General features: G+C 38.7%; 1 protein-coding gene across 1 annotated transcript; it reads right to left on the bottom strand.

Annotated features, from left to right (window-relative positions):
- Positions 1-616: 616 nt before the first annotated feature.
- Positions 617-26,914, bottom strand: ETNK1 (ethanolamine kinase 1). Its single transcript, XM_050324526.1, has 8 exons — positions 26,642-26,914; positions 16,006-16,265; positions 15,044-15,184; positions 13,404-13,546; positions 6,874-6,957; positions 4,896-5,056; positions 2,389-2,462; positions 617-1,232 (listed from the first exon to the last, which is right to left on the bottom strand). Exons 1-8 carry the CDS (start codon positions 26,795-26,797, stop codon positions 1,160-1,162), a joined length of 1,092 nt encoding a protein of 363 aa, XP_050180483.1. The 5' UTR covers positions 26,798-26,914; the 3' UTR covers positions 617-1,159.
- Between the last annotated feature and the right edge of the window lie 805 nt (positions 26,915-27,719).

Genomic DNA, 27,719 nt, shown 5'->3' with positions numbered 1-27,719 from the left:
TGATGATCAAAGTCCAGTTGCTCAATTCATACACTTTCCTGTACTGTCCTTCAAACTGGAGACTTTGAAAAGCAATTTGCTGACAGGAAAAAAAAAAAAAAAAACAACACCAGACACACCAGAATCTGCACAGCTACAGGACCAGGCATTTAAGACTTAGAATCCAAGGTTAGAAGATGACAAAGCAGAAAGATGTCAACAACACATGAACTGTAAACCTGTGTCTTGCTCCCCAGTGCAACAGGATCTCTGCTCATTTGTCTCCAGTTCAACATCTGTTCCACTAGATCCTACTGAAGCACATGAAATACAGACACCAGAATAGTGTTCAAATTTAGAATCAAGTTTCTAAAAGGAATATAGATTTGAAATAGTGGTCTTTTGCTTTCAAGAGTACACTTAATAAACAAGCAGCTTTCGCACAGAAGTTACAGATGGTACATGCCCTCAGAGAACCTGGTGGCCACAGAACTTTCACATTTCTGCAGCTTAACACATCAAGAAGAAAAAAACAAAACAAAACATTAATTATTTCAGCAAGCTGGTTGATTCTTGTGCCAAAAAAAAAAAAAAAACACAACTGTACCATCATACGGAAAGCTACCGTTTTCTTAAAAAAAAAAAAAAAAAAAAAACAATCTTAACCCTTCTCCCTAGTTACACTGGAGATCTCACAAGTCTGTTGTCACTCGTTTTGCTCATACACATCTTAAAAGAGTAATATTCTCTGACATGTCTTCTTTAGCATAAGTTAATGCAACTTCAATAAAATAAGTTGTTTAAATGAATCCTTTGGAACAACTTCACTGTCTGCACCCAACTTTAACAAAAACTGATGAAAGCAGCAATGGAATCATGTTAAACTTATAATAAATAATTCACATACAACATATGTTAAATTACAAAGAAGGATTAAATTGCCACTTCTACAACTTTTTATAGATTTAGCAAGTTTCTAATCTGTTTTATATCAACAGCAGTACGTATGCTCTTCATATTAAATTTAACATTGAAGGACTGTTTAGAGGCATTATTTATAAAGCAAGAACCACCAAGTGAGCATTACAGCACTTCAACAAATGTTTAGCTTTTTTCCAGTATCTGTTCTCAGAAAAGATCCAGGGGTTGTCCATCCACTTGGCAAGTGTCCTCCTCTTTGTTACTCGGGAAGAGTTAACGTCATGACCTCCTGTTTCATTTTGAAATACTGGTTAAACCGAACAATTGCATACCTATTGAAAGGGAGAGAGAGAGTCTAAGTGAAGAGCAGGTAATTACTCACATGGAAACAGCCATGCTAAGTAGGGCTAGTAAAAAGACCACCAATCCCAGGAGCCTGTTTCCAACACTGACCATTAGCAACTGCCAAAAGAAGAAATTCAGAACAGAGCATGGATGTTCTGGTACTTCCTCACCCCACTCCCAGCTTGCAAAACAGGTGCTGTTCTGGGATTATCGAAACGTAGTGGTTGTGGTTTTAATAGTTCTTAATGGACTGCCCAACTACATTCCCGCAGAAATCTGATCCTGATTATTACAAGAACGGCATTTTATTCAAAGCTGACAAGTTTCGGGGTTCTATGGCCCTTGTTTTCTCTTAGCTTGTCGCGCCATCTCGTGGTGACGCGCAGGTACTGCTGCACTAGATAATCAATCACAGGAAGCCAGAGTGGACTCACTGACAAAATGACACAACCAAGCCCAGCAAACTGGCTTAGGCAGCGCAAAACACTCCAAAGTGGGATCTTTTACCAGGAAAAATTATTACTTTTATCACCTCACCCAGGCCCCACTGGAAATATGAGTTGCTCTGCTTGTTGCCATAAAAGATCATGTAAAAAATGCCAAAGACACACCTATCCACCTGAAACACAACCACCCTAGTCAGTACCTCAGGAAACAGGGCTTAACATTCACCAGTGTTAGAAAGACTCTGTAAAAACAGTAGGGGTTTCCAGGATCAACACTCCATGTGAACAGTACAAAGAGCTAGTTTACTACAAGAATCCCATTTCTTTGACTCTTGCAGTTGAAAATGAAGGTCTCAGATCTGACAGACAGCACAAATCACTGACCAACTTGGCTTTTAAGCCTCTATCTCTTCATTAAAAAAAAAGCACTCAATGCCCCAAAATATTATGTTCCTTGCCTTCTTATACCATGAGTTTTAACCCAGGGGCACATACTACTTAGAGAACTTTCAGCAACAAAAAGCACAGACAGCTTTTACTATCTTGTTTTCTCTGAAAGATGTTATTGTATGACCACACAGATCAGGTCTGTCTCTCAGGTCTCAGTTTGTGATAGCTGGGGTGTTGGAGAAGAATGGTCCCCTAGGTTCCTTCCAGTCCCCAGCATTCCATGTTTGTACACAGCAAGCACACTTACCCTAGAAAATCGAAGTCAATGGTGGAATACTTGGCTTGAATTAGAGCCCACAATCCCCAAAAGAAGTGGGAAGCCTGAAAGAAAATTTATCAGTGAAAAATTAACCTCATTTCCAATCTAGCTTGCAGACGTAGTCTCACACTGAGACAAAAAGTTATCTACAAAAGAGCACTCAAAACACAAGCTTTTTGTAAAGTTATTTGATACCTCTTTACCAGACAGACTGGTAAGCAGTATTATAGAATAAATTACTGGCAATCAGAGGAGTAAACCTATTGGACTCCTAACTCTCCATGTGTCATTTTCAAGAAAAATAATGTTGCATTTATAAAATAGGTCACCTATGAAGCAGATTGTTGTACAAACATATAAACCATCCTTTAAAAATGCATAGAAATTCAATTATCTACTTCTGCTAATTAAATATATATTTCACACGTATTCAAATCTAGTACAAATATAAAATTCCTTTCAAGTCTTTGACTACACCCTTAGACCTCTATAACTACACACACTTTCACTGCTGACTTAGACAAAGATGATGTGCAGTGCTATAAGAAAACCTTTAACTCATCAGCCTTTACACAAGCTTCTCATTCGTTCCAAACTTACTTCCATGTTCACTTCCAGACCAAAACCACTAATGATTTGATCGTTAATATACCTCAAATCAACATGCAATGGTCATGACAGTCTCCTTGTGGAAGACATCTCTGGACCACCCAGGTAACAAATTACAGACTTCAAACTTCAGTGAATAACTGCTCACAATAATTACCTAAAAGGCTTCCCAAAGATTGCATGTTAACACTTGACCAGGAGTTTAGAAGGTACAAAAATGCACATGCACCCAAAAACATCTTAACATGGTAACTAATATATGTCCACGGGAATCTTGTACCTCTAGTTTAGATAACTTTGCCAGAGAGTAGAAGTTCAGCGTTGTACATCAGCATCCATTAACTTTAGGTCATATTTTCTCATGACAAAGCTTCCCACATGAACTGACACAAGTGTCACACAGTATTTGAGCATCATGTGTGGTCTACAGGCAAGCCTTGAGCTGTTCTCTAAACACAACTCTATCCTCTTAAACATTACTGTGACCATCCTTTAAAACTGACAAAACAATGCTATATATTTTAAAACAGACCACCAGCCTACCTAATTGCAGCTCTAACTTCCCCAAATGAATGGGACAGCTGAGTTTAACAGTAACAGCTGACATTTTTAAAAGAATAGCACCAAACAAGCTGCTATTTTCAAAGACTTGTTTAATAATCATCTTCTTGAGAACTGTTTTTCCTCACTGCAACCATTAGCTTTTACCAGGAAACAGAGTATTACAATAACAGAGGTGTGCTTGGATCAGTAGGAAAGAGGACTAAATTAAGGCTAGAGTGGCTTCTTTAGACTTAACCCTCCTACAAATAGTTTGCCACGTTAGTCTTGAGGAGAAAATAAAATATAGAGGCAACTTTTGTTGTAACATTTCCAATCACATCGTCTAGGCAAAACAAGATCGGGGCTAGTTGAAAAACAAAACCAATGTGAACCTCTTAAGTATCTGTTCAGAAATCACACAAAGAAAAAGCTTAGAAAAAGAGAAAGACAACTGCTTCTAACAGTATATATCATCATGACATGTAAAGATTTAATTCCACACCTATGTGACTTTACTTATTCTACCTCTGCAAATTACATTTGATGTGCTTTGTTTCCCTGACAGACAAGGCATCAGAAGTCAGGTCAAAATTGAACAGGCTCCATCCTTTCAAAGGGAAAGATCATGAGACTGAAGCTGTTATATCCAAAGTCTGCAACAGACAGACTGACAGAGAGGAAGCAGCTTATAATGCACAGAGATACTGGAGGAGCAGGAAGCAGACTCACAGACCTCTCTCTAGAGCTTCTGGGGAACCAGATGACTGACTCCATGTGCACTTTGCTACAATTTTAACCACTAAAGGTGATAAAAAACAAATCTGAAAGCAACTCCCTTCTTGCCAAGACACTCTGGTAAGGAAAGTTAAGGCAGTACTGAAAGATTCTAGAGTGGCCTAATTATCTGCAACAGAATAAATAAATAAAAATCAAAATATCCTGGTTTTACTCTAACAGAATTTTATCATCTTATTTTGAAAAGGCTTCTAAAGTTTTTGTCTTTATGAACTTGCTCTTCTGTCTTCTTACCACTACAAACAAAAGTTCAATACAGACCCACCATAAGCTCTGGCCAACTCAAACTTGCCACACCAATGAACAGCCAACAGAAACACTCATTAAAAGTTCACCTCCTCCTTTTCTGAATGCCCAGTGCTTCTTTCATTGGGAATATTCAGTAGACAATTTTTAAACATGCAACACAACAGCAAGCAGAAGGAAACTTCTTATAGAAGATTTCCTTTATGTGCCACAGCACTCAGATTAAGAAACTGGGAATTACATTTGTCCACATTACATTTGGAAATTACATTTGTGTGTCTAGTCGAGTGTTTGTTACTTACCAGTGCAAACTGATTGACTTGGACATACAGGACCTCAACTTCTTTTTCACTGACTTCTGTGCCGAATCCTTTGTATTCTTTGTAGGCCTCAAGGTAAGATCTCAGCCACTGTTCCTGTAGTTTTCTGTTAGGATAAAGGCTGTAGTCTACCTCATTTACTCCTAGAAAAGAAAAAAATATATATTAGAACCTTCTGTAGTCTAAAAAGACCATTAGAAGTTTTAAGTACCTACAACTGTTTCTTGTGTACCTGTCTTTCTTGTGCCCAGCTGTGTGCTCTCAGACATTCTAGGGTAAGGCTGTGATTTTTACAGTATGAGAATTCCCTAAATATTCATTCAAGAAAGCTCTTAAATAATTAGAGCTTACAATTCTCTGTGTTTAAAAGTCCATTACTAGACTACTTCCCCCTTCCCAGCCCAAAACACAGGCACAAATTGCTGTGGACAATCAGCATTTTTACTTTTACATGACTTTATCAGTCACATGTTGTCAAGAATTTCCCACACACAAATCAGTATTCAACATCTGATTTATGTTTTCAGCCACGTAGAATTTGCATGCTGAGATTCAACAACTTGGGTTTTGAGAGAAGCTTCAAGAAAAAGTATTTGCAGTATGAAACAAAAGCCCTCAAATATATCAAATACTACATATTTGGTAGGAAAAGGGACTGGTATGCAACAACATCCCAAGCTGAGTCCAGAGCCATATCCAGTTGTCACTAAGTAAACTCGTGTTTGAAGAAAATTTACCACAAGTCTGTCTCTCTCCTCCACAGTGTTTGGTGGAATTAAAAGTCTTATCTCTATAACCCCTTTTTATCCTATTTTTCTTCCTATACTGGAGATGCTTAGTCACAGGTCATAGGGAGGAGTCTGGCAGGAGCCCCATACCTGGATTGCAGCTCAATCCCACTATTACTTCCCAGGGATTTCGGAATTCTCCTGAAGTCTTATACTATAAACAGTGCAATCCCCTTGCACCTAAACTCTTTTGTGTGTCAGATCTACTGAAATTTAGCTTGAAAACATAATTAAGATTTTTATTGGATGGCAGGTAAAAGTGAAGCACAACTGTTCTTCATAGGTAAAGAAATGTATTTGTGCATTTAATCTTCTTACCAATGTAAGACTTTGAGAAGTGCAAGAGAAAAAAAAATCAAATGCACTCAATTATAATTCGTAAAGGAATTTAACTTGCTTTCCAAATATTTAAATTACCAATTCTACAACTTAAATTACCAACTACACATCCTGATTTTTTTAAGTTACCTAAACTTCACATTGTGAAACAACTGGTAGATTAATGCTCCTAATTTCACCACACCGTGCTTTCCATCTGCACTAATCATTATTAGCTACTGCCCCACACTCTGAAACACCACAGCACACACTTGAGGTTATTTCTCCCTTATGGAGTAAATGGAACGGGTATTCACTGAGAAAATTTGAACTAGTTAAAAAGTGTGTCTACAAAAATCTTATTGCTGAAATCCCACCTTTTTCCTATCACAGTCTTACCTTTACTTCTCATTTTAGGACAGGGCAAGTACTTAGCACACCCATTCAGACCAATAAGAAACCAGACAATCCTGTCTTTTGGCACTGTGGAACCACACAGAGTATTCTCAATATATATCTGTGGTGTGACATCCACAGAATTTCATTACAGTCTCTGCTGTGTCACTTCACAGAAGGACACTGGGAAAGCTGTGAGTTCTGTATTTATCTAATTCTACCAGCACACAGGACATGACATTCCCATATCTGGCTTAGAAAAGCTGCAAAGGAAAGGCATAACTGGCCTGTAAAATGAGACATCAGCATATTCTGATACTGTGAGCTGACAGCTGTAAACATGCATTTAGATAAACAGACAAAGAGAACGTGCAAGAATGAGGTAGTTGGGGATTTTTTTATTCATAAAACCATTCAAACTTTACCTCAGAAATCCAGTTCTTAAATCCAATTCTTACCTGCAAATTCATTGAAGTGATTTCCAATGTCATAAGCCAGGTAGTTGTATCCAGAGTACTCATAGTCTATGAACTGCACATCACCTGTGTGAGAGACAACAGCAACAACATCAGAGTTAAGATCAAGCCAAGTCACAGCCCTAATTCTTTGGTGTCCTTTGAAGATTTTTGGGAAAAACAAAACCAAACCAAACTATGCACTCATCTTTCTTGTGCCCAGTTGTGTGCACTCAGACATTCCAGGGTAAGGCTATGATTTTGACAATATGAGATTCCCCTAAATATTAATTTCAGAAAGCTCTTGAATAATTAGAGCTTACAATTCTCCTTGTTTAAAATCTGAATAGGAGAATTTCAATATTAACTTCTACCACATGAGGGCACCCCTTACCCTCAAAATAGCAGTAGAGTAGCAGATCATTTATTTAAATTTTATGTAGAAATACCAGATCAATTTTTCCCTGCCCAAAAAAAAAAAAAAAAACCAAACAGTTTTGCTCATTCTCACACAAAAGTGAAACCACAGTGTACTAACACGTTGCAACAATGCTGATATTTCCTCTAACACATTGATACTTCCTGCTTCCTCCAACCACACTTACAAAGCAAGACTATTCTTAACTGTTCCTTTTTTTATCTGGCTTAAACTGGCCTCAAGAAACTGTCAGACAGTCCTCAAGTCCTCACAACTATCAAACTATGTAGTATTATGGAAACAAGGGCTGACAAAGCAGCAAAACACAGCCCCAAATGTTTCCAAATTATGTTTACCTGCAGTGAAGCACAGGAAAATGCTTCACTTAATTTCTACAGCACATAAAAGAGTCTAAAAATTAACAAGATAGAATAGGTAAAAAGCTAGAGCTCTTGTATTTTTAAGGGAAACCAGCAAAATTACTAAAAACATCAGAAGAGGAAGCAACTGGTAAATATAAGAACTTTGCACAAGAACATTAAAAACTAAAGTCTTGCATTTCTCACTGCTATGCTGAATAGGTAATTTTCACCCTTCTCCCTCTCTATACCCATTCTTTTGTTGACTATCTGCAAATTTAATTAATAAAACACTCCTTCTATTACAGAGAGTAATCTTCTTAACATGACTTAAAACATCTTACAGATACCGACACTGTCAGAACTCCAGGTTAAAAAAAACATGAACAATGTTAAAATTAAGTACATTACATACACATTTTTTCTAGACTAAGGATTTTAAGAGCCTAGAATACTGCCTCCTTAAGATTTAGGTATATCATATATCTCAAACACAATAGTTTCACCAATATCTTTACCAAATTAGCACAGAAGAACTTTATTAAAAATGTTCCTTCATATGCAGTTCATCTTTACTGTATTTGAAATACTAACACATTAATGTTTTCCAGGTGGAAAAAGCTTCATGTCTAAGCACTTATAATGGAAATTAAACTCCACAACATAAATAAAAATCACATATGCACAATCCTCCAAGTCAGAGTTTACCCTTCCTTCCACTGAAAAAGAGGACTGCTTACCAAGGTTATGAGGTTAAATCTTTTGGGCTCTAACAAACCAACAGGCCTGCAAAGCAACAAGCTCCTTCCAGGAAACTCTGTTGGTAATGGAAAATTGAAGTTCTGTAGGACTTTGAAGGGACAAATTTTACAGCAGCTGCAGCCAAGATCTTATAATACTGCCACAAATGAACTTCTGCCACTGCCTGACTGGCAAATTCATACATTTGCTCTTCCCACTGGTTCTTTATTGCTACTTTTCAAAAGACACACCTTTAAGTTATAAGCCAAACAAAATACACAGCCCAACCCTGGTTAATATTCTGCTACACAACTGATCTCCTGAACCCCCCAAACACTTAATATTGTCTGTATTTATAGAGGTTTCTTACCGCCTTCCTGACATAAAATCCAAACACAGCAGGTAAAAGTCTGCTCGTAAAATACAGATATAAATACTTTAAATTTTTCACGTGCAGATTATACCTACAACATACCTACGTGCTACCACGGATTTTTAATTAAATCCATGGTTACTTAAAGCTAACATTTGAAAAACTCACTTCCAGATATAAAAGAACATATCATACAACCAGAAATTGAATCTAGCAAGATAAAGCTGAAGCTGTTACTAGGCACCTGTCCTATGAGGAAGTGAATGTGAACAATGAGATAAAGCTTTCAGTCAGTGCAACTTAGCACAGTGCCCGGCACCATAAGGCAGCAACAATGGCATACCCAGTCTGAAACAGATGAAGAAAATTTGGCACACTCACATCTGATAAGACAAAAGCTTAAAGTGAAAAAGTCTTGTATTTATACTGATCCCTTTCAAACTCACGCTACTGTGGAACTCAACTTTAAAAAGTTAATTTTTGCAGGAAGGCTCAAAATAAAGATGCACAGTTCCTTCTGTCAAACTGAAAGAAAGCAAAAACTTTTAAGTTTGCTGCTTGATAAATGCACAATGCATAAAACATACCAGCTACCTTGTTTTAAAAGAAACAGAAGAAAGTTCTCATTAATTGTTTAAATAACCATAATACTAGAAGTTACTTTTAAGAGTTACTGCAGCTCATATGAGAAAGCCACTTCTCAAAGATACAGCTTACTTTAGTGGTTTAGCAGGTAGCTTTTATTCTGAGGTTTCTAATAAGTACCAAGAATTTGTGCATCCCATTGATATCCCTGGGAGCAGGCAGACCAACAAGAGTCACTACTCTTAGACATGATTTAAAAATAAGCTCTACCATCTCTCTGGAGAAGCTACTGTTATCAACAGGAATAGACACATCAAGAGTGTTGAATATTGCAAGCTGAAACACGTTCCTCTCTTCCAGGGATCTCCTAGTGCAGACAACATGCAATGTACTCTAAAAAAGCCACAGAAAGATACAAAATAGAATAATATGTGTTTTGTTACATATGCCAGAAATAAAATTTTAAATAGAACAAGTACTAATCAACAGTAATCAAGGTACTGACAGGTAGGAGCATGATGACACCTCTCTTTCTAGTTGCTCTTCCCTTTTAATTGTCTAATAAGGGTAAGCACTTCCAATGTGCAAATCCTGGCTGTAGTTACCACAGCTGAATGGTGTATCCTCAGTTCCATCCCATCCTGCTCATCAGGTGAGCCAGAGCCCCTAAAAGACAGCTTCAAAAACAATGGTCTGTGCTACGAGCATACTTGACAATTCGCAAACGGGTCATATACCCAAAAGAATAATTTTAGCTATAAATACCCAGTAGAGCTCTGCAAAACAAAACAGGTTTTTAGATCAAAACCAGAAGCCTTAAACATACCTCAGTCTTCAGAAGCACTGAGCACCCACAGACTCCTACCAAAGATCATAGAAAACATTGGGTAGACAAGGGGAATAAACAGAACAAAACCAGCCATCTACCTTACACACTTAACTTCCTGCCAGGTGATTTTCATATATTCAAAAAGAGCACATATAGATACAGACAAAAGAATTCTGATACTTGATTGTGTTGAATAGCAAGTATTTGAATACTCTTAAAACACCAGGTATTTTTGGAAACTCCCAAGTCACATTAAAAAAAAAATTAAAAATTTTTAAACATTTAGTAGCATCAGAACACAAGGTCTATAACTAAGCCCTACCAAGCGTCAAGCATATTTTTAGTATTCTTGATGTCAAAACTATAATTAAAAGCAACGTGAAGCTCTGAGCTATATCCTTCAAAGAGTAGATGACTGATAATTATAAGTTATGTAAAGTAACACTTGCGGATTTTCATATCCTGAGTGACTGAGAACGGACATTAACAAAACAGCAAGAGGCAGGATTCTCTCAGCCACAGCAGGAACAAATTCAAATCAGATGAGTGAAACTCTATTAAATGAAGTTAGCACTCAACATGCAATGCCAGTCTCATAAATAAAGTGTAAGGACAGGAGACTGATTCCTCTTAAAAGCAGTATGTGGCACGACTGATTTTTCTTTCAAGTCAGAAAACTTAACGTGAATTTAATGCAGAGGACAAGCCTAAAACAGAGCCCTGGGACAAGCCGTATTCTTTGTAGCTGCATTAGACATGAGTCCTAGTATCTGTTGATAGTCTGTAGCTTAAACACATCCCCCATGCCTAGTAAATGGGCAAATTAGGCATTTAGAAACAAAACTATAAATGCAGTGTTGCTAAAACAAATAGTTTTTGTTCATGCCAGCTTCTGAAAAGCCAGACAATGCTACCAGCTTTGCATAAATTTTACTGAGGAGTACAGAAAAAAAAAAGTAGTTAATAGAGAAGTTCAGTTCTCTCTCATTTCCAGCTTAGGGTCACTAAGCTCTTTTGGATTCACAGAAGCCTTTCTAGATGGAAGAGTAAATTTAGTCAGAGTACAGCATCAACAAAGCTGTTAATTACTTTCATACAGTTTGATGCCATTTATAGTGAAACACACCTTTAATGATACTCTTTTGTGCTCTTGCAAAATTATTTAGATACCAATAAAAGGTTTTGCTCTGCTGAACAGAATTCAAGCAATACATATACATATTTCTTTGCAGTTAAAACTCAGCTTCCACTTTCTGCTCTGTAAAAAGTGAACTATATGAGACAGCTTTCAAATGACAAACGTTCTTTCAACAGATAGCACTGAGGTTTGGTTGCTATGAAAATGGTACCTGCTGTATCCAGATTGCACAAGTTTTATAACAGTGCATGTGCAACATTCAATTAATAATGTATTTATTTCATATTTCCAAGTCTTCCCCCCACAGTTGTTTACAGCTTGCTTGAAGCCAAAGTACTTTACATGCCTCCCTCCTCCCCACCCTGTCCCCAAACTCTAAACACTCACACACTTGTTACTGTAGGATTGCTCACAAGTGATGCACTCCTGGCATTGTTTTTTCCTCCATTCTGTTTACAAAAAGAAAAGCATATAGCATTTGTTTTTCAATTAGGAACTTAAAGTCTATCGACCACGATAGTGAACCTTTTAAAGGAATTCCTCAGATTTTTGTCTTTTTTGTTGTGTGGTGCTGCTACAAAAAGCAACTATAAAAATTACTTTTACCTCGACAGGTCTGTTCTGGAATGCTAAAACTCAAGGTAGTTTCAGAAATAAAATAAATCACACGGTAAAAATAGATTTATTTTCAGTACTACAGTATCACAACAATATAAGATCACAAGTCAATTTTTTTGTACACCTCCTATGCTTTTCCCTCCCCTCTTTTTAAGCAGAGTTATAACCCATTGAAACTAAGTAAAATCATTGAAGCTTGGTACTGAATTCTTAGAATTTAAAATTTATGTTAATAGCATTGTAAAGGTATATATATGTACATAGCAATATAACTAAAAGTACTAGCAACTCCCCTCAAAAGTGGCATTACTCAGAGGGAAACTTGTATACAAATCACCTGAGGAGTTCATTTCCTCAATTCACATACATCCAGTGCATATATGATGCAAAAATGTGTTAAAAATGCTTGGCCGCTTTTCATACTAGAACCAACTCCAGCTTGATTTTATTAGTTTTTCTTTAGAAATTAAGGCATATAAGTTTAATAGGCCAAAGACCAATAATAACTGATGGAGAAGGTTTCAGTTCCTTTCAGTTATTTACCTCGACACTTTGGGCTTACATACCAACAATCTTACCCAACTGGCACAAACACATACACACCTACTAGAAGGAATGTCACCCTCACTTCAAAAGAAAACTTATAATCTGATTAATTTGTTGCACTCAGTCAAGCTCAGCTACTTGAAATGGGAGGGAAATTGTGCATTTCTACTGCACAATGGCCATTTCAGTGCCACAAGTTTGCCTTGTTTGTTTTAATATCTAATTGATTCACTTAGTAACTGAACCTCAAACCACTAAAATCAATAAACTGTGGGTTTAAACAGAAGCTTTATACATTTTAATAACATGAATTATGAGTTAAATGTATTACAGGAGAAACAAAAAAGTAATTCATCTTTGCTAAGACGTGTACTGCCTACAACTGTTTAAATAAAGTATGTACTGATAAGAGAAATTTTTAAAGGTATCTATGTACCTACTGCAGAAAATAAATTGAGCTACTGAATGTAATATTAAATATCACTAATATAATTCAGTATGAAAGGGTATGCCCACAATCACAAACCAGAACAAAACATATATTACAGGAGACAGTCTTCAGGTTTTCTATACTTGCATGATTTTCTTTTCTTCCAAAAAGCCTTATACAACCAGAATAGAATTAAAATCAATAGTTACATATTTTGAAGCCTAGTCATACAGACAAGGTGGGGATTAACAAATTCATTAGTTCGTTAAATAAAAGCAAAAAAACAGCTGACTTTCTTCCTCTGCACAGTAATATACAGATCAGAATTAGACTAATTAAGCAACTTAAGTCTTTGCACAGGTATCACTACCATTGCACTGGGTTTTAAAAGCTCAAATTGAGTTCACCTCAACAAGTCAGTAAAGCAACACCACTGATGCAACACATGCAATTACAGCACAAACAAAGCCAACTCATTGTTCAGTTCAAGTCCTACCTCGTTTCTTGTTGTAAATAATATTCTTACACAACAGGTCATTGTGACAGAGCACCACTGGTGATCCTAAATTTGACAGTCTTTCCTTCATCCAGGCCATCTCTTCCTGAAGAACTTGAGGACTTGGAATGTCACTTAAAAACCTTTTCATGTATAAGAAGATTGAGAGTTAACACTTAGTACTGTGTGTTCCATACCAAGCAATTGTAATGAAATATTTTCCTCTACATTCTTCTTGCAGACAGTGCAATGGACCCATTGTCTTAGCAGTCAAATTTTGACCATTATTTCCCTCTGTCCTCCCCAGAAAATAATTCTATGGAGATTATCTATGCTGTAAACATGACAGCAGTCCAAAAATCAGGAACAGAACTTGAATACAGTCCTGTAAATTTTAAAGGAGCAAAGATTAAATGTGTTATCGCAGGAATTTAATTCACTTTCTGCTTACATTACATTACTTCCTCCAAGAGGAATATACAACAGTAAGTACTAGGTACTACATATCTATACAGAGAAAATTAACATTAATTTTTAGTCTAGTTTCAGTAAATATGCTTAAATATCTTTTATCATTTTATCTTTTAGATAACTGTTTTCTCAGTTTTCTTAAGAAATGTATGTTGTAAAAGAGAAGCAACTTTGCTAAAGCATTCTTTAATTACAGTGCAGCAAGAGGGGCAGCTGGTATCAGTGATTTCAAAGTTACATGAATGTTTTTAAACTGGAATCTGCTTCCTGAGTGATATGAAGTTTGACAGTGTGCAAACACTTTCTAATTAGTTTTAGTTTAAAAGTTGGATCTCCACTCTCTGAGAAACATTGTCTTCAGCCCAAGCTTTAGATTACAGGGAGAAATTTTATTTAGGTTAAACACTGCTCCTAATTTGCCATTCCTTTCATCCCAGTCTCCAAGTTACTGACAGTGGAATCCTCTGGAAACATTTTCACTTTTTGTTAAGCTCCTCACACCCACAGTTTGATTTACAACTCAACAACTACATTGAGATGCTAAAACCAAAACATAATTAAACCCTTAGACCCAAGTTACACAACTATTCATAGTCCATGATAGTAAAGATCTAGAGTGACTTGTGGATACCTTTTCCTCCACCGGAAAACACTTTGGGAGATCACCCTGTCACCCAAACTAAACTTAACTAACTTTACTATTATGTTACCCAGTTTTGGAACAGACTTATAAGCTGAACACATGCAAAACAGATAAGAGGTGCAGGTCACAATGGACAAGCAGTAGTATTCCTGCAAACCCAAGAAACAGGGTTTTAGTATTCATTCCAGAACACAGGTCTCAGTTTGAGACAGATGGTTCTCTTAAAAACTACCTGTTGAGAAAAACTACCTGAAGAAGTAGGTGAGTTGACCTTGGTTCTTTAAAAACAGCAAAGGAAGCTACCACTATTCAAGTATCCAATCAGATTAAGAGTTATATGTATATCTACACAATGTACCAAATTAGTTAAAAACCTCTACCATATTTACATATATACAGTTACTTGAATATACAAGACTATAACAAAACACAGGATTTTATAAAGTTAAGCCTTTTTCTTAAATATTCATCTACCCCTTAACCAGAAGGATTGAAAAGCCAGGAAAGAACATAAGGAAATACCCACCTTTTATTTACTTCCTCATCTGCAAATTCTGTGGGTATGAGAGAGAAGTATTTCCCCATCTTCAGCCATAGATTAGATTTAGGGATCCACCCATTGTGTGCATGAATAGTATGGATTTTAGCAAGCTGTCTAGCAATGAGTCTGAAAAACAGAAGTTAAATTAATGTTATAGTCAATGTATACCTGACAGACTATCATATTTTTCCTAGCAATACAACAACAATATATTTAATTGAAAAATTCTTTAAAAAGCAGCACAGGAATTCAAAGAGGATATAAATAAGAGCAACACAGTCATAGGGGAGCATCTTTCAAGACTCAAAAGGTCATTAGCAACACTACCTGTGGGAGGGGAAGGACTGGAGTTCCATTACAGCACACATACTTCTCCTGTATTTACAATATACTCTTACTTATCTTTAGAAGAATTGATTCAAATTAGCTGCCCTTGTTAGGCAAATACATTTCAATGCACACATGAAAAATTAAAATCTTAAGGACCCTGGCACTTTCTTTGTTAATTGTTTAAAAAGTTTCGCTGCTAATCATTTAAAAACTTATGTCCCAATGGAAGACTCCTGGATCTATTCACAAAAGGAATGTATTGGAAACAGAGCTGAAAGTACTTGCCTTAAAGTCCAACTCCTTAAAACTCCACCATGTTAAATGACCTCTCTAATGGCAATGAACATTTTAAATACTCACAATAAACATCTCTCTAATGAGTACACAGTGTTCTGTGGAGGCAGCAAGGATCTCTTGTTCAGCACTGAAATACTATTAACTAAGAGCAGAGTGAGCTGTCAAGAGTGTAAACATCGACTTAAGGCAGGCTTATAGAAATATTTATTTTTTTGCCTGCTCATAAACTGTGCTTGAGATTCTTTAGGCCTGACAGAACTCCATAAATGCATAATGAAATTCTGAAATTTAAAAAATAATAATAATTTTTAAAAGCTTACCTGAAAATATCTGGATTGCACACATGCTCTGGATCCAGTGCTTCTCCCTGCATGAACTCGTAGCACAGGCCGTTGTTGAAAGTACAGTAGAGTTGGGGTGCACAGCCGTGGGCCTGCAACACACGGAAACTCTTCACTTCCTCATCTCGATCCACCAAGAGCTCGGTCTTATTTCCATAGATCCGAACTAGAACGACATCATCTGTTATGTCACCAACGTAGCAGCCAATTAATTTATTGGTGATTCCATCAGTGAACAGCTGGAAAGTAAAAATAACGCATAAGCAACTCAGATCTGTGTTTTCAGTGTGCAGGAAGAGAATGTTGAGTTATTCTTGAGTTCCCAAAAAACACTAATGTTTAATAGATCAAGCATTAACAAAAGAAATCTTTAAGACAGGAGGAATATCGTGAAGAAAATGGCAGTGATATTTATCAGTAATACATGGAAACAGAAGAGGACAATCTGAAAACACACCACAGTGAACTACAGAAATGCTACATGTAAATGGTAAGGTTGTAAAATGAGTTTCCACATAATCCTTCCAGTCTGAAGGACCATGTCCAGAGAAGGGCAAGGAAGCTGAGGAAGGGTCGGGAGCACAAATCTTAGGAGAAGCACCTGAGAGTTAAGGTTGTTTGGTCTGGAGAAAAGGAGAGTCAGGGTGACCTTATCGCAATCTACAACTACCTGAAAGGAGGTTGTAGCCAGATGATGGTCAGACTCTTATCCCAGGTAACAAGCGGTAAGACAGGAAGAAGGGGAGGTTTAGATTGGATATTTGGAAAATTTTCTTGACCAAAAGGGTGTTCAAGCATTGGAATAGGCTGCCTGGGGAAGTGGTGGAATCACCATCCCTGGAAGTGTTCAGAAGGCCCATGGATGTGGCACCTGGGGACATGGTTTAGTGTTGGACTTGGCAGTGCTGGGTTAATGGTTGGACTTGATCTTAGAGGTCTTTTCCAACCTGAATGATGCTATAAAACTGATGATTTAAGATGGCTGAAATCAAAGCCCAGCAAAGCACCAATCCTAAACCAATATGAAAACAGCCATCAATACAGATAGCACGAAAACAAGATAAATTTGATTCACCTCAGATCTTCAATATTTATCAATCAGTGCACAACTAATAAAAAAGATACTCCTAGAGTTCTAAACTAGTCCTTTTAAAAAAGAAAATTCAGGTAAGAAACAGTTCATGTTCAGTGTTTCTCACCTTCCCACCAGCCTTCAGGTTTCACTGGTTGAGAACAATTCCTGAAGTCACTTTGGTTCCACCACAAGTTTGAGATTGTACTTACAATTCAAGACCTTAGCCTTAAGTACCATTCCAAATTTAAAAGCTGCTGACAAGGGACAATATATTCCCATTTTACTTTATAACTGGTATACACCATTTAAAAGATTTAAAAAGCATTTTAAGTCCTCAGCATTAGGACGTACATAAACGCAATTTAAAGCCCTGCACTTTACTAGACTTTGCCCAGTCTCATCATGGATGCCTGAACATACTGAGGACAAAGCAAGTGACTTGCTACAAAAATAAGAGCAATATTTTAGCATTCTGTTTACATCTAATGACAACCTACTCACTGCCTTTCAAATAATGATGGAGGTATGGAAACTACACATTCCCAGATAGGGAAAGGAGGGGGTGGACCAAAAAAGTCCCCCACTCTTTAACTGCCACTTCTTTCACACTTGATGAAGACACCTAAAGTAGTCATTAGACAGGCTGAACTCCTGCAGATGCTGCCTGGCAATCAGACTAGATCCTGAGTTACTGACTGGGCTCCTTGTATCCCACTGCATGTGGTCAGGCATTTGACATCACTCAGTGCCTGCAAGGGTAACAGCAGTTCTTAATCTCCTCCCACAGTCTGTGACAGTAGAAAACAAGTTTGCCACTTACAAACTCTTTGCACTCTGTAAACTCGGCCTGAATGCTTAAGGACTTGCTAGATGAGCACTAACCTCTAGCTGTTAAGTAAGTGACTGAATGACAATTAATATTCTCACAACACCACAAGCAAGAACACCAATGCTCTCACACCTTCTCAAAGTCACCTGCAGTCTTAAGTAGTAAAGAATTTTAAGTCAAGGTTTTCACTGCAACTGTAATTTATACTAAAGCCATACCAAGTAGACTCTGCTGCCCTCAAAACCCTAATGAAAACTGAATTCATGTTTGGTTTGTTTGTTGTTTGTTTGTTTTTTTTTTAATTCTTAATTGTAATTTAAAAAATGAAACCTATTAATCAGAATTGGAATACTAAGTATTCAATGACAACAAGTTGAATTTCTTATTTACTGATGTCCATCAAGGCATACTCCAATATAGCTTCTCCCTCAAGCCCTAAGTGAGGCCCAGAACAAAACTACAGGCAAATGCAGTGATCTGCTGTATTTCAGACCTGATATTGAACCTTAATAGTTAAAAAAAAGTGGTTTTTTTCCTAAAAACACATGTCAACAACAAACAACTTCTGTACAGGCATCATCATTCCTTAGAACCTTGGACAGTTGGGGTGCTGGGTTTTTTTATTATGAATTTTGGGGCTTTGTTCAGTTTAGTTTTTATGTTTGGTTTTGCTTGGGTTTTTTTAATGCAAAACTTAATTCAGAAACTTTGGCTCTTTCTTCCCTCCTCTTCAAGAGATAGCCTTTATTTTGAAAAGTCAAGTACTACCACTCAAACACAAACTTACTTCCAAATCTCAGGGGTTTAGGGAAATCGAGCATAAGGAACAATTGTTTTAGAACTACTAAAGAAACAAATTCTTCACTTTGCTGAGGTCTCCCTATTTAGGAAAGACAAGACTTTTACAATAGAAAATGCTGTGGTTCAGCTATTACACCTTGTTTTCCTCAACACCCCTATGTGATGAGGTGAACAGATTCACCAATCAATACAGAAAAGGACTGGGGAATCTTTAGCTGTCGTCACAAATAAGAAACACCTGAAGTTCCTGAGGAAAGATGCAGAATAGCATAAGATAGGAAGGTACTCCATTTTCTTGAACAAACACTCGATCTTGCAGAAGTAGCTTCAGCAAATTAAAGAACTTTCATCCAGACACAGAAAATATAAATTCAAATAAACCGGCTTACAAAGCCTCCTTGACTGACTCAAAATTACTACTTCACAATTTATGGGTATATTTTGTGATTAACTATTATTTTAATAACTCAGGAGACAAGAAATTAAAAATGTTAAAGTCTTCATAGCAAATAAATGTTACAATGTTAGACAAAACTGTTCCATTTAGCACCATAGATACTGGGCTACCTAATTTCAACAGGCAGTACTTAAACATATTCCTAGTATGACTTGTAAGAAAAATTGTACTATAAAAAAGACAAGGACCTAAAGACATCAGAAATACCAATACTACCAAAAGAAACCACAACAGATGTTAGTAGTGCTGATGCAAATATACAGTAAGAATTTGAGTTGTTATGATGTTGAACAGAAATTTGCTGGGCACTGCACAGCTTCTTTCACAGGTCTATTATGCCCTTAAAACAAGTCTCATTAGTGCTAATAAAAAGAAATCTGCAACAAGGAAATTGGACTCCCTCAACTGATAATTTAGGAACTCTACTTATTAGCATCTATTCGTAACATGCTGCTACAAGTAATTATTTATAGCCAGGAGGATTTTAGTTATTCTTTCTTAAAAAAGCAGAAGGCCTTGCTTACTTTTCTAATAACATTCAGAGTGGATGATTTCCATGTGCCATCATAAGAAAACATCTAGTGTTTTCTACCAGGAAAAGAACATAATAGTCTCTTTATTATTTTATCCAGGATGCCTTTACTGTAGCATTTAAAGAATCAGCTTAAAGGGCCTTGCCCAAAACATAATCTGAGATGGAGCAGAGCAAAACAGACATTCTATAACAAAAGCATCAGTTCAGCAGCTTAAGCAAAGAATGGACTCTGAAGGCATGGACAAGAACCAGTAAACTCACAGGCCACGTGGAAGAAGATGGAATGACTTACAGAATGTAATGTATAGCAGGTAGAAAATTCTGGGAATAAATCAATAAATACAAAGAGGCAATAGAAGTGAGGAACACAATGGAACAATGAAAAAAAAAACCTGCAGCAAGATTCTGATACTCCTGTAATCTGTAAATATTTAATTACTGTTTTGTGTACTTTACACGTTGTAATACACACTTTCAGGTGAAGTGACAGCTAAAACTAAATTCTGAAAACATTTCTGGAAATTGCATTTATACTGCCCACAATCAAGAGCTCTAGTTTGAATCCAAGCCTTTCTAGCCTTGGGAACAAAGAAACTCTTTACTGAAGTGCAAATAGAAGGTAAGAAAGCTACAAATAAGCTTGAGTTTCTCAAATGCAGCCTCAGAGAGCAGCACATGGTACAAACAAAACAGGCCAGGTGAACCAGGAAGAGCTAACTCAAGCAAGACATGAAGCATCGTTGAGACAGAGTTTACCCAAAAGCACCCTTAGCAGGTTATTAGATTCCTGAAAAGGGTACATGATGGATTTGTTCCCATCTCATGAGCAGGTGATTCATGAAAAGCTTATATGTAATCCTGTTGTTCCAGGTACTCAAAAAGAATGATAAGAATGAGGGCAAAATTGCAATCACGTGTAACAAGCATGAACCGCCAGAAATAAAGTTGTTATGGGGCAAAGTAAAAAAAACCTTATGACTCAGAAGAGATATAAAACCAAGCAGATTTTCTCCTTCTAGACTGTGTTACCACATTCATGGGAGGAGAACAGTAGGAAACAGTATTGTACTGCTGTAAAAACAAAACAGTGAGATGAAGTTTCAGCCTCAGTAAATAGGGATTCCCCAGATTCTGCTGCTGAAACCCAGACTGACATTAAGATCTCTAGAAAGGAACAGACTTTAACAATGTACTTCCTCAATACTCACAAAACTTCAAGTTATTGTTCTAAGGGCTAACTTTAAGTTTTCCTGGAAAAGTATAGCCTACACAGACATATCTGTAAGCATACAAGTCAAGAACTTAATTTCTGGAGACAAGGTGAGCTATTTCTCTCTCTCTTCTTTCTGTAGCTATTTATAAAACAAGGACAAAGTACAACAACTGGAAAATGCCCTCGGTAAATTCTCATATGCTCAGCAAGGCTTACAAAAAACGTCATTCAGAGGTCTCCAGGCTCTGGAGCCTTATCCTCTAGTTCATTACACTCTGCATCTGAAAGCCATGTCTGCATGATTTTGATGGTCAGATGATCATGAAGATCATTTGGCATTAAGAACACCGAGGCCAGCAGGGAGCCAGTAAGTTCAAGACACTCCTCTGCAGTAAGTTTGGCCAGAGGCTGAACTCGTGGTTTTCTGAACTCTTTCTGCTCTGCATGACAGCAGTGTGGAGAAAACAATGCTGTATTCCATAGACAGTGGTGCTATCACTTTAACTTTTTTTTCTTTTTTGCTTACTAAACCATCTAAACAGCTTCTAGGTGTGTGTGGGTTTTGTTTTGGGCGTTTTGTTGCTGATTTTTTTTTTCTTAAGGTCTTAACTGAAGTTTTGCATCCTCCATATTCTCTATATAAATACCATTTCAAATTACATTCAATAGTCTATTATAAAATGCTACATATACGTCACCCCTTGCAAGGGCTGATTCTGATCTAAATGCATGACAAGATGTGAAGGCTTTATTTTTTTTAAATGTCAGGGGGAAAAAAAAATCACTACAGAAAAGTTACATATTTTTTATTGTGTTTCTGAAAAATATACTCCCCTCCAAAAAGAGTCAACATTAGCTAACTAGTTAACAATTTTAAAGTGATTATTAAAGTGTAAAAAGATCTTTTTACAAATTTTGTGATAGTGATGGAAACAAGTACAGATACATTACAGTAATTCTTTAAAAAGTAATAGAGAAGGATTCTATTTGAATTACTCAAACATTAATTTGCTGTTCCTCCCCCTGCAGTATTTTAATGTGAAATGGCCATGTACCAGCATAGAGGAGAAAAACAGGGACTGCATCATCTCAGATAGCTCCCTTCCTATCCAATGTTACAGGTCTATACCTAAGTGAGATGCCTTTCCATAGACATAGCCAAGCTGTGCCTAAACAAACATTGATTCTCTGTGATCAGAACCACAGCCATCAACAGATACACCTGAATCATGCACAGCTGGATTACACCACGCACTGTGATACAGCACATCAATTACATGAAACGTCACCACAATTTCTGCCCCACCCAGATACCATAAAAACCCTTTAAAACAAGAGATTATCATTATCAACCTTCATCAGAAGCTTAAAAAGAATGGAGAAACCAATCCAGCCTCAGAAGACATCCAATACTGGCTGCATTTCCCGCTGGGACGTTGCATTCAAGGCACACCTCAAATTACAGTTTTTCCACAAGACATCAGCAATGCAGCCCATTCTGCAACTCTAACTTTTCTTATTCTTCCCTTCACTCATCACTTCTCCATTTAAAGGTATTGGCACTTCAGTATGTCTCTCTGTGAACTCAGTCCTTCCTCTTTACACGGCTACTATTTTCCCAATTGCTGAAGAGCATGATGGGCCAAAACCAGCTAAGCAGTGATCATTTCTCTTGAAAAAATGTAACAACACTGAGATACAAAATAAATAGTTTACTTACTTTCCCAGAGACTAACATTTTCTGTTTCAATTATTTTGATGCTTTAAAATCCCACGCTCAGCCTGTTTAAATAAACTGCAAGATACTGCACCTAGCTCAGAAATCTGAACCAAATAATTGTTTGTTATAAAGAGAATATCAAGACCAACACAAGCAAATTAATTAGAGTAGCAGCCAGAAAATACTGCCTAAAGGAAAACTATTGAGTGCAAGTCAAAAAGAAGCAACTAAGAGACAAGGACAAAGACTAATCTGGTATATATAAAAATAGGGGGGTGGTTGTTTTGCTGGTTGAAGGACAATTTTTTATAAGCATGGCTCTGTCCTCTGTGTTCACATTTAATAGCCCCAGGAACAAATCTTTGCAAAGAATTATAAAATGTTACAGTAGTAAAGTCATGCAAAGTCTTGATAAGTGCAAAGACATATACATCTTGCAAAACAGACAGTACCAGAAAACAAACAAAGTCCAATTATGTCAGAGAATTAAAAAAGCAAACCTAAACACAATTATTTGGATAGCTGCTTGCAGAATTTGTAGAGGGAGGGTTGTGGAGTGTCTTATTGAAGAATTTGATCCCATTTGGAAAACAGATTTTTTTCCACCTCTCCTCAGGTTTCAGCCAGGACAAGAGCACTGTTTGTCAGCCTAACATTTTTATCATTTTAGATCTTTCAATTACTTTTCAGCTGATTTTTTTTTCCATACATATCATGCTGGTCTACCCAAAATAGTGGTAGAAATTAGCATTAATAATATTAAGTCTTTTCACCAATTAAAGCAGGTAGCCTTTTTTCTCTCTATTAAATATTACTTCAGAATGGTAAGAAACAGAAAGCAGTTTTCCTGCATCACAACACTACACTGCAGAGAGGAAATGATGTATCAACCTACTGAATCTTTCATTGCAACCAGACCTACAAGAGGTAGAACAGGTCATGGGATAAAAGAATCCTAAATCTGCACTTAGTGCAGCAGTAACTAACCTTCCCTAGTGTAAAGAAACACTGATCCTTCTTAAAATACTAACACAAATGAATCTCTACAGAAGAGGAAAGATTAAAAATTCTTGAGGTGGGCAACAGATTCCAACCTAGGACTGTATTTTTACATTAGGAAGGGTGATACAACCTCTTTAAAACAGTAAAGAGAGTTAAAATAACTAAGATTTTATATTTCATTAATAAAAATTGTTCAAAACATAAAAATTGTTTCTCATGTTCACACACAGCCTGTTTCTGAATTTAGCAAGCAGTGGGTTTTTCAGCAGGAGGCTGGGAGAGAGGCCTCCAGAGATTCCTTCCAACCTGGACTCCTGAAAAATGTTATTATGAAAGAGACATTCCAGAATCAAAAGTGACTACTGCAAAAAGCAGAAAAAATAGGAATTTATGAGTTAGAAAATATTACAAGTTCTACACAGTTCCTAGTACATCTTCAGGTGACCTCTGCACTAAGTACCTAAATGAAGATGAATTCGAGACAAAAGAAATTGGTTTCTCCTTACCAAAGCATAATAACTTGAATATTTGTACTGTGACTGTAGGGATAAAATTATTCTTTTGTTGTAGTAGGAAAAAAATTTACATATAACTTGAGATAGAGAAGATAGATTACAGTATAGCTGTTTCCAACTCAGCAAAGCTTCTGGATATCATAAACTTTCTGACAAATACTGCAATAAAAGAATAATTTAAGCACTGAAGACTTTATTTTCATCCTCCATCCTAAACTTATGTTCTATGCTATGGTGCAAAGAAAAAAAAATTTTACATGTTAAAATATATTCCCGATATTAATTACTTATAAATCTTAGAGGAAAGTGGGGACTAAGCATTAACATTTTTTAACTGCACTGTTTCAGAATTGTTCAGCTGACTAAACAATTAACACGCAACAGTAAATTTTTACAAGAGAAGTTAATTAACTTTTTCAAGTCAAACTCTGGACTCTTCAACTTCCTAATTCTTGGGTCAGAACAATTAGTAAGACCAAAGGTGGCTAATGGCAGAGTTCACCAGGGGAAGTAGTGGTTCTTTCCACCTATCACTGTTGTCTGTCCACTTTGCTGTTTGAGATTAGGCACGCTCTCTATGCAACATGAGTCTCGTTTTCATCTCCCTCCTAAACACGTGCCTCTAGAGAGAGGACTCCAAGGCATCCTTCTGTTCACTCCATCCTCTTCACAAGACCAGCCATTTTCCAGTTCAACATGTTTCTGTATGCGATGCATATGCAACATGTATGTGTTCCAGCAGCAGTGATGGCAACAGAACCAGTTTCAAATCACAGGCATTCTTGTTTAAGTACTCACAGCAGCTTAAATGCAAACTAAAGAGTTAAAAATAAAAGGCCACTGAAGGGCTTTGTGAATAGAACTTTCTTCCGCTGGCCAAAAGGAAAAACAGTGAGTTGAAAAGTTTTGGTCTTAAAGTTTTTTAGACAGAAACCTCTAACCACAGACAGTAATCTACTGCATGACCAATCAAATGAGTCCCTCCCTGTTCCACACCAATGGTACTGGTGGATTTTATTGTTAATTTCTTCTTGCAAAGGGGGTGACAGAAAGAGGAAGTAGCATTTTTTTTTTTCCTTAAGCCTACTAGAACTTTCCCCAAAGGTTTGTAATCCCTCCTTAATAGGAAAATATTTCGATTTCATTTATTAGCATTCCTGCATGAAAGGAAAACAAATATTCTGTTGAGAACTGCCCTCATCAGAGAGCTAAAAAAGTAAAAACACGTTTAAGTATTCCTGCAAGGAGTTGGATTATCCTTATGGGCCCCTTCCAACTCGAGATATTCTATGAACTCTAACAACCTTATTTAGCATTTTATGTTGCAAAGCTACTTTCATTGCACCTCGAGACGCTGTAACTGTGCGTAACTTACGGCCACTGACCCCAAGGAACTTATTTAGAAAAAGCTCATTAGCTTTATTTTCATACTAATTGCACTGGCATGCGTCAGGTTTTATTTTCCTTTCAAGACACTTGAGAAAATTTCAGCCACATTATGTGCCATTACATTAACACGCTCAAATTTCTATATAAATTAGTTCAGCAGCTCTCTTCAGAGGAACTTCACTGAAATAAGACACCTCCCCACAATAACTGCTGAATAACGCAGTTTAAGACCGTATAATAAAATGCTCAACTAACCACAGGCTGCAACTGAACTGCTATTTCAGCCAAGTAGACTGGCTGAGGACTTGTCTGGGGCCAGTTAAAGTATATTCTAGAAGCACAAAAGCAACCAATCCTCCGGCAGATGACTCGTCATAAATACAAACGATTGCTCACCTAGAGAACACCACAGACTTAAGCGGCGGTACCTCTGCTAAGAAAAGCGAGCAATGACCTTAGCGGGGCTGGTGCGTACCGAGACACCGTCAGCCTAAAACCCAACCCTGCTGAGAACACATGACACATACTCATTATATTTATTGATTACGGGGAGAGCCCGACAAGGAATAGCCCAACAAGGGCTCCGCTACCCATGGCGCCCGGGGAGCGCTCCCCTCCATCCTCCTTCTCGGGAGGCCTGATCCCTCCTCTGCCCCGGGGAGGAGGGAGGTCCCCGACCGCTTCACAAACGGGGGCACGGCGAGGGCGACGCTCGGGGACACCTCCCCTTCCCCTTCCCTCCCAGTGCCAGAGCTAACGCGGGCAGCCGAGTTTCCAGCGCGGAGGGCACGGGAGGAGGCAGAGGGGAGCGGGCGGTGGGAAGGAGGAGCGCCGGGAAGGCAGGAGGGAAGGAGGGGGCCGGGGATGCTGCCCGGCCGCCCCGCCCCGCCGCCGGGCCGCCTGGCAAATGGGGCTCCGCGCAGGGGGCTGCGGCGGAGAGCGGGGGAGGGAGGGCGGGGGAGGAAGCGAGGCGGCAGCTCCCCCGCACAATGGCCGCCCGCCCTCCCCCCTTCCTTCCTCTGCCGCCCCGCTCCCCGCCCGGCCCGGGGCCGCCGCATCCCCCGCGGGCCCCGCCGTACCTGCAGCGTCACCTCCTCGGGTCTCCAGTGCGGGCGCAGCCGGCGCAGGAGCTGCAGGGCGCCCTGGCGGTACCCGGGCCCCTCCTGCTCGCTGACCGTGATGTCCAGCTTGGGCACCTCCGGCGAGCCGGGCGGGACGTGGATGTAGTTGGACATGACGGCGGGGCGGGACGCGGCGCGACAAGGACGGGCGGATCTCGCTGGCGTCTCCTCCGCGGCGGTGCCGGCAACTGAGGGGGAAATTTCCACTTGGGCTCCCGATAAAGCGGCTCCACCTCCCCCGGCGGCGGCGCGGAGCAGGCTGGGAGAGCGGGCGGGGCCGGGCCCGGCCCTGCCCTCCGCCCCCCGCCGGGCCCCTCACCTGCCCGCCCGGCCCCCCGGCACCCCCGGTGCCCCTCGGAGCCACCCCGCCCGCCGGGGTCTGCCGGGGAGGGGATTAACCAAATCTCCTCGGGGCTGGAGCGGGAGAGCGGCCCCGGGCGTGAAGGAATGCGGGGCCGGCAGCTGCGGCGGCGCCGCCCAGCCAGTCCCCGGGCAAGCGGCTGATCCTAATCGGGCTCCGGGGTTATCGGCTGCGTTTGGGGTTTTTTTGTCTTTAATTTGCTTGCCAGCCTTCGTAACACCTCCCTTCCTTTCCCTTTTGTTTGCCCGTGCCCCGCAGGGCCCGTTCCTGCTCAGCACCTCGCTCGGCTCCCCGGGTCCAGCCGGGTGCGGTTCGGTACCGCTTGCGGTCCCTCGGGGCACCTGGTTTGTATGGCTGGTTTGAACATCCCAACAAAGATCGCCTTTGCCCTGAGCAGTACAGAACAGTTACATTCTGTCCTTCTCCAGAACAGTTATATTCTTTCTTTCTACAGAACAGTTATATTCTTTCCTTCCTTTCTCTTCCCCTTGTTTTATGCTGAAAACCCTGTTGTCTATACCACAAGATTTTACTAACCAAGAAAAAATATTGTCCAATCCTTTTCAGAAATATTTTGATGCTCCCCCTAATATTCCTATGAGAACCTGCCTCCTGTCATAGTCTGTGATCTTCCCACGAAGGAAACGCAAAACAAGAAGTTCTTCTGTAAAAACA

This window comes from Myiozetetes cayanensis, unplaced genomic scaffold, assembly GCF_022539395.1.
Source record: "Myiozetetes cayanensis isolate MyiCay16 unplaced genomic scaffold, myiCay2020 scf3, whole genome shotgun sequence".
Taxonomy (NCBI): Eukaryota; Metazoa; Chordata; class Aves; order Passeriformes; family Tyrannidae; genus Myiozetetes; species Myiozetetes cayanensis.
Note: the sequence above shows the minus strand (reverse complement) of the source record. Positions and strands in the feature narration are given on the sequence as shown.